This window comes from Bidens hawaiensis, unplaced genomic scaffold, assembly GCF_021521415.1.
Source record: "Bidens hawaiensis isolate Kalapana, Puna unplaced genomic scaffold, B.hawaiensis_p1.1 tig00036501_1, whole genome shotgun sequence".
Taxonomy (NCBI): Eukaryota; Viridiplantae; Streptophyta; class Magnoliopsida; order Asterales; family Asteraceae; genus Bidens; species Bidens hawaiensis.
Window position 1 is genome coordinate 113,440 of NW_027496383.1, and position 8,786 is coordinate 122,225.

An 8,786-nucleotide genomic window follows, 5' to 3' on the forward strand; every position below is an offset into this window, starting at 1 on the left:
TGGTTTTTTGTGAGAATTAACAGGGTTGATAAGTCGACTAACCTTGCCAAGGTAAGCAAACATCAACCAATCATTTTTCGCCATTTGGCATAAACTCGTGTGTTCATGAAAAGAACCTAAGCCCGAATCCAATTTTGCAGGTGGCTTACTGTCTTCAACAGCATAATATCAAGCCTAACGGGTATTGCACCAGCCAACTAGGCTGGTGTTTGCTTATAACTCAAAACGAAATTAATTTATACACTAAAAGAAGTTAACCACAAATCCTATAATAGAAACAAACCCAAATTGAAACACGATCGCCCTCAGTCAATTAGAATTGACAGAGGACTTTTGTTAAGCACTGAAAACCGAACAAAAGATCTTAATCAATTACCTTGAACGGGTTTGAAACGAAAGGAAATGGCGGTTTAGGGTTTGTGTCTTGTATAAGAGCTTGAACTGGATTTAAACAGATTTATGAGTTAATTGCATTTTGGGAGAGTATTTATAGTGTTTACAAGGTTGTTAAGGCAGCGGTTCTAGTTATCGCAATTTCAAAATCTAGTAGTTGCTAGTTAACAAGATTAGTTTGTAACTGACGTCACTATTATCTAATTTTGTTTCTGTTTGACTTGTGTAAAAAAATTACTTACAGAAGCCACAAATCCCTTGCAAACACATATATACTACAAAGTACAAACATGATTCTTAAATGTAGTTCAAATGTAACTATAACTCTTAACTATTGAAAAAAAAACACATTTTCATCACGCAATGATATAGCTAGGCACATGTCTTTTCCTCAAGTTTGAGTTGCGTAATGAGCTAATGAACATAAAATCAAATTGTAACTTTTTAAGTCACCGTTTCATTTTCAGTTTTTTTAAAAACATATTTAACAAAGAAATTATGCTTTTCATATTCATTTAAAGTAAGATGGTCCTTACATAATACATTTCTTATCACCAACAATAACAATGATGATCATGACAAACTAAAATATCACCTTCTCCGCAATAATGAAGACAATCTATATTACGATTGCACAACCACCCTTCATTATCAGGTGTGTCTTTGACTGAATTTTCAACAAAAACAATATTTCCAGTTGATTGTTTAGCATTAGCATCTCGTGCTGCCGTAATAAACGTAAAAACACAAGTACTCAACACCAGTGTAACAAAAAAGACAACATTTACCATAGAACTTCTCATATCTTTATATTGTGGTATAGAGTCGCGGCAAGATTGAGGACGCTCCTAAGTATTACTTATAGTATTGAGCTGAGATTATATTTCATATTTCAAAAAAATATTGTTGTTAAATGACAATAAGATTACGAAAATACCTTACACGTTTCGATATTGTATTTCATTGTATCATATCGTAACGAATTATATTGTATCACATCATACAATTTTGTTTTTATCATATAGTATCATATCATCATCATCATCTCATGTCATGTCATTCCATGTTACAACACATCACATTATATCATATTTTGTTATATTAAATTTAGTATTTGTTACAATATTATTGTTTATATTATTATTTTCTCATAAGCGACAACATGTTCTTAAACATTAATATGCTTGAAAACTAATTAAACAGATAAACACAATTAAAACTTTATATTAAAGAGTTTACTTTTTATCTCTATAACTCTATAACTATGGCAGGACGTCACATGGCTCATAACGTCTAGGGTTGAAAGTTATTACTACACATGGTCTAAACAATGTGGTTTTACCATACTAGTTCTACGGCTAAAATTCAGTATATAAACAAAATATATAGTGTTGTATAAGGCCATGAAAATTTTGGAGCTCATCAATCATCAGACTAGTAATATGTATTTCTCTATCCAACATTAATTATATTTTCTTCAATAAAGTTAAGCCAAACAAATTCGAACGTAGGATAAGTAGGGCAAGTTGGATCATGGGTGTCGTCAAGTCAATCAACATTTTGAGTTCACATTATCAGGTGTGTGTATACACATGCATGCAAATATAATATTATTATTTAAGAGTTATTGTGTATTGTATCCCCTATTGTATACATCTAATATCACTTGATCCAACTATACTGAAATTTATTTAATAAAGTGAAATAAAATTCGAACCAAGCTTAACCAAATTGAAGGTAAAGTTTCTGATGCAGCTTTTTTTTTTTTTTTCGAAAAGAAAACTTTTATAATCAACAGGCAAAAAAGCCGAGCAAGCACCCTCCACAAGCCGGAGGGCAGCCACACACAAGAACAAACACCACTACATAACGACAAAATTACACCAATTTAACCAATCAATTTGGTCCTTATTCGATCTATGGTTATACCAAAGAAATCCTAAAGACTTGATCTCCCAAATTATATAATCGATCTTGACCTCCTTATTTTCAAAAAGTTTTTCATTCCTTGCCTTCCAAATGCTCCAACAAGAAATTAACACAATCCCGTGGAACACCTCCTTAGCCTTATCCTGAAGCCCGACCGACTTGAACAGCTCCAAGACGTCTCTAACCGAGAACCCAAAAATAGGTGGGACCTTGCACCAACGGCTAACACGATCCCACACCACCTCCTAATTTGAATTTCAAAGTTTATTTATATTTTATATTTTATTTTTCTATGTTTTTCTCGTTTCTAAGTTTATTTTTTTCATTATTTAGTATAAACAGCCATTGTTTAGTTTTGGGAGAGTTTTTTATATTAAGCATATTGCAAAGAACGTTTGTTGACTTATTCTTGAACCTTTGGTTCGTTTTATGGTATTTGTTAATTGGGTAAAGTTAAAATGCAAAGGGAGACAAAATGAGAAGAGTGAGAAGGATTTGGGATTACACAAAAAACTCATTAAAAATAAATCAAAAATAATAATAAAAAAAAATCATAACTCAAAATATAAATAAAAAACAAAAAAAAATAAAAAATATTAAACTGCTTCCGCCATCATTTCCGGTTAAAAAATACAAAATAATAAAAAAATTTGACGAAAAGACACAATGCCGAGATCAAAGACACAATGACGAAAATGAACAAAAGACACAATTATAAATAACTAAAAAAAGACACAATAGATCGTAAAATATAACACAATGCCAAACAAAATATAGCACAATGTTGAGTAATATAACACAATATAAAGAAAAAAAGACATAATGTAAAGGAAAAACGACATAATCAATGACGTAAATAAACACAAAACAAAATGATAAACAAAAAGACACGACTTTTTTCACTTACCATTATGTGTGTGTGTTTTTTATATGAGAACGAGAAAGACGGTGAAAACATTTTTGTGTTTTTACATTTTTCGTTTTTTTATTTTTGAGCTATGATTTTTTTATTTATTTAATTTTAAAATTAATTTTTAAGAGGTTTTTTAATTTTTCTCATTCTTCTCATTTTTGTTTCCCTTTATAAAATAAGGGTGCTGTTACACGTACCCCACTTACACAATTTTTACTAAATATACACCCCCTTAACTTATTAGATAAATTACTATTACCTCTTAACATTATTTATATATATATTAGTCCCTAGAATATTTTTTTACACTTAATAATCTTCACTACATATATCAAATTAAAACTATCAAGTATTACTATTAATTTATTTTTTTAGTATTAATATTTTAAATATTTATAATATATATTTTTTTTAATTTTAATAGTATATAAATTTATAATATCCTTATATTACCTCTTTATCTTTTACAAAATAAACCCGAAAATTGAAACCCTAAACCCTAAACCCGAACCCTAAACCCGGAACCCTAAACTATAAACCCGGAACCCTAAACCCGAAACTCTAAACCCGAAACCCGAAAACCTAAACCCTAAACCCTAAACTCGAAATCATAAAAAAAAACGCAACTTGTAAAAAAAAAATAATATGAAATCCTTATTTTTGTGCTAATTTGGTAATTATATGATTTGAAGGGGTAATATGAAAGTTGGTTTTTTCAAGGGAAGGGGGGGGGGGTATGACAAGCAACCAAGTGGGTACGTTTAGCCTGACCCATAAAATAACTTGACCCTTTATTAATCATGAATTTCTTAAGCTATTGATCATATCCAAAACTTAGTTTCACCAAACCAATTAACCAGTGGCCATGTATTTGCTCCCAAATAACGTATCCACATACGTATTCATGCACGTATAAATACAACTATCTAATTAATATTCATTTATGGTGTAAAGCCTCCCCTTCTAAAATCATTATCAAAGATTTAATGGGAAACCAAACTTATCCACTTGGTATCTGGCCTACTCTCAACTAACATTAATATATTCAACTACACACTCCACGACTGCGGGCACTGGGATCCATATAATCCCCAAGAAACAAACCAACTGGCAAGTAGAGGTTGTTGACTATTGTAAATGTTCGAACGTTAAATCAAGTAGTTCATGCTCTTTGACGACATATATGTCAACTGGTTTCATGTTCACGTTTAAAAATAATTCATGTTTGACCATATGTTTTAATAAGATGATCCGCAAACTATACAGTCGATACAGCCGATGATATTTTGGTTATCAGTCTCTTGGCGATATATAAATCAGAATATCGATTCAGAATATGAGTACCGATAACATCAACGATATTGACCGATATTGTACTAACATTTGATTGATATATCACCGATATTTCCGATGTCAATGTTTTAAGTCTTAATTATCTACTTCTAGTGTTGAACGTTAATGTTTTAAGTTTTAATCAATTATTACTTGCTACGATTGTTAGAAAAATTTTTAGAAATAGGAAAAACTTAAACAATAAAATGAGTTTTAGGAGAGAGAAAAATTGTATTAAGAAAATAGGAGATCCGCCATTTGAAATGGCGGAAGTCGACAAACAAGTGGGGCATGTCAGATCTTGTCGGGGTGGACGATTACCACGTGTTCCGCCATTTCAAATGGCGGATCACGAATATTTTATTCGTGTTCCGCCATTTGAAATGGCGGATGTCAACTTTGATGATCCGCCAGTTTGACTGGTATGTCACAATTTCCAAAGTAGGCTAACCCTGTGTGTAAAAGAGTATTTTAATGGACATCCGCCATTTAAAATGGAAGATGCCATCTTGACATCCGCCATTTCAAATGGCGGATGTGAATAGTATTTCTGGCTGATTTGAAACACCTTTTTGACTGATTTGACACACCACCTTTTCAAATATTTTTATTTATTTATTTTCTTAATAACGTATTTTTTAATAAGGTTATTTAACAATAATAAGATTTTCTTATTTGAGATAGTATAAAATGTTTTCTTTGTGTCATGTGGTACTTTGAAAACAAGTAAAAAGATCAAAATCTCATTTTCTTGATCATCTTGTGTTTTATAATTTGAAATGATTGTTTTCGGGTCCAAACTATCAAGGTCCAAAACATTGGGTATGCTTGGCTTTGTTTTTAAACAAGCAAAGTCAAGCCAAAGCTCGACTATTCCAGGGCCGTCCCCGATAATTTGATTTTTCTCGAAGACCCATAAGAATAAAAAAAATGGGCCTTTAAATATAAAATTATGTATATGCAAAATCAATTTTGAAAGATAAATGAGCCAAAAACAAGTACGCTATTGTTTTACTATTATTTAATTGAGTTTAAATTTATTTATGTGTTGTAAGTTTATTTTTTATTTTATTTTTTAATTAATTGCTAAGTTTAGTATGTTTTTTTGAAAGACTAAAAATTTATTATTTTAAGTAATTAAACATAACTAAATCTTTTTAAATTTAAAGTTTGTTGAATAAGTAAACAAATCAGTTAAGTAAAAAAGTAAAAGGAAAATTATATAGGCTTGACCCATGACGTTTTTGCATCCCCATCTTATGTGAGAAATCAAAGAATTAGTAGACGGATTTTAGAATTGAAAATGGACATGGTTGTAAAAATATAAAAATATAAAAAATAAATAGATAAAATAAAATAAAATTTGCAAGTCAAATAGCAAACTAGATAAGTCGTAATGAAGAATTGAACCACTCAAAGTCTACATATTTAAAATGGACAGAATTACAAATTTTGTCCTTTAAAATAAGACGAATTACGGTTCGTGTCCTTTTCTAAGTTTCCTTGCAGGCGGTGTACTTTAAACTTTTTTTTCCTACAAGTTATGTCCTTTACGCTAACTGGGTTAGAAAAACTCTGTTAAATCCCATCACGTGAGAAGCATGTGAGGGTAGTTTTGTCTTTTTGCCTACCCTGCAACAACTTATTCTTCTTCTTCTTCTTCTTTTTCTTCTGTTTCTGTATCTATTAACACACACACATTTCATCACCATACCTCCCACTCTTCTTCTCCATCTTCTTAACCATCTACTCCTCCGCCCACTTCCTCCTCTTCCGCCACTGGACCACCACCCTCCGCCCAATCGCCGCCAGCTGCCTCATCTCACTTCTCTCTCTATGTTCTACCACACCATCACCATAACCACTCCTCAAACACCATCACCACCGCCACCATAGCTCCGCCACCAGCCACCGCTCCACCACCGCCACCATTGCAAATTTGTAATTCTGTCTTTAAACAAACAACACTCGTTACATTTGGGGATAATCTTAACTAGGGTTTACAATTCCATCCAATGCAGTTTCAATTCACCCCATCCAATCAAGAATTAACCCATATCGGTGAGTCACTCATGAATCTTGATTTAAACCAACCGCCACCGTCAACGCCGTCACAATCGCCACCTGGGTTTGAGTCTTTTTCCGATGAACATCAAAACCCACGTCGCCCAATTGAAGATCGAATTAGATTTGCAATTTGCGCGAGTTTAAGACAACCCCAATCAACGGCGTTAAATATGATGTCAGTAGATGATCCAACTGTGGGTGTTGATGGTGAGAGCTTAAGGAATTGCAAAAGGGATAAAACCCGGTTGGCGAAAGCATTGGAAATGGATGCTGATGATAATAAGAGTGATGGTGATCATAAAGGTGGGATCTTTGATTGTAATATATGTTTGGGTATGGCTAAAGATCCGATTTTGACATGTTGTGGTCACTTGTTTTGTTGGGGTGTTTTTATAATGTTCCGTATGTTGATTCGATTTCGAAAGAGTGTCCGGTTTGCAACGGGGAAGTGACCGATGCTAATGTTATACCCGTTTACGGGAATGGGAATGGGAGGAGTTTGGAAGGGTTGGAGTCTGATTTCGGAGTGATAATTCCGCCTAGGCCGAAGGCGCGCAGAGTGGAGAGTGTGGAACCGCGGTGTTTGGATAATAGTATTAGTCCAGTGGCGGATGCGATTAGAAACCTTAGGATCAATATGAGGAATAGAGATGCGAATTCGGTTGTTCATGCTAGTGTTAATATTCAACCGCGGGATGAAAGATATGCTGGTTCGGTTGAGATGGATATGGCGGTAACTAGCACTGGGAGGAGGAGGAGACGTCGATTAAGGTGATGGAGCGGTGGCTGGTGGCGGAGCTATGGTGGCTGGTGGTGATGGTGTTTGAGGAGTGGTTATGGTGATGGTGTGGTAGAACATAGAGAGAGAAGTGAGATGAGGCAGCTGGCGGCGATTGGGCGGAGGGTGGTGGTCCAGTGGCGGAAGAGGAGGAAGTGGGCGGAGGAGTAGATGGTTAAGAAGATGGAGAAGAAGAGTGGGAGGTATGGTGATGAAATGTGTGTGTGTTAATAGATACAGAAACAGAAGAAGAAGAAGTTGTTGCAGGGTAGGCAAAAAGACAAAACTACCCTCACATGCTTCTCACGTGATGGGATTTAACAGAGTTTTTCTAACCCAGTTAGCGTAAAGGACATAACTTGTAGGAAAAAAAAGTTTAAAGTACACCGCCTGCAAGGAAACTTAGAAAAGGACACGAACCGTAATTCTTCTTATTTTAAAGGACAAAATTTGTAATTCTATCTTTAAAATGTGAACCAATAATCACATTTTAAACTGTCAATAATAATAAATAATAATATATAAAAAGATGGTATGTCAAATCAGTAAAAAAGGTGTGTCAAATCAGCCAGAAATACTATTCACATCCGCCATTTGAAATGGTGGATGTCAAGATGACATCTTCCATTTCGAATGACGGTTGTCCATTAAAATACTCTTTTACACATAGGGGTAGCCTACTTTGGAAATTGTGACTTGCCAGTCAAACTGGTGGATCACCAAAATTGACATCCGCCATTTCAAATGGCGGAATACGAATAAAATATTCGTGATCCGTCATTTGAAATGGCGGAACACGTGGTAATCGTCCACCTCACCAGACAAGATCCGACATGTCCCATTTGTTTGTCGACATCTGCCAATTCAAATGGCGCATATCCTATTTTCTTAATACAATTTTTCTCTCTCCTAAAACCCATTTTATTGTTTAAGTTTTTCCTATTTCTAAAAATTTTTCACGATTGTTAGTGTTTTGTAATTTGTAAAAGGTTAATTTGTTAATAGTAGGAGACTATCCTGAATTATTAGTGTTAAATTGCTATATATATGAATTTTAAATGATATTAAAATTACCGATATCTAACTGCGATAACCGATATATCAGATATCGGTCCCGATATTTTTCCGCATTAACTGCTTAGACTTCAAATAGCATTTGAATTGCATATTTGCATATTTATAACTTTTCACGACAGTATATATTTATTGTTAAACTAGCTCAATTTCACCCTATATGAGACCGAGATCAACATAAAACATGAACTGATAACCGATCAAGTCGATTGTCATTCAGTAACTAGCCGTGTTAATTTACTGTTAACTGCATTTTATTCCCTTAAAAGTTAAAACACTTTCTTTGCTACATTCAACATA

The 8,786-nt window shown here is 33.6% G+C and overlaps 1 protein-coding gene across 1 annotated transcript; it reads left to right on the plus strand.

Moving 5' to 3' along the window:
• The first annotated feature begins 6,639 nt into the window (after positions 1-6,639).
• Positions 6,640-7,409, plus strand: LOC143588595 (uncharacterized). The gene is made up of 2 exons (XM_077069555.1): positions 6,640-6,967; positions 7,060-7,409. The coding sequence occupies exons 1-2, from the start codon at positions 6,640-6,642 to the stop codon at positions 7,407-7,409; spliced, it is 678 nt and encodes a 225-aa protein (XP_076925670.1).
• Positions 7,410-8,786: the final 1,377 nt, after the last annotated feature.

Excerpts from the sequence above, each read along its gene's own strand:
- LOC143588595 (XM_077069555.1), top strand. The coding sequence starts at position 6,640 with ATGAATCTTGATTTAAACCAACCGCCACCGTCAACGCCGTCACAATCG. Across the intron at positions 6,968-7,059 it reads TGATTGTAATATATGTTTGG|AGTGTCCGGTTTGCAACGGG; the intron begins GTATGGCTAAAG and ends CGATTTCGAAAG.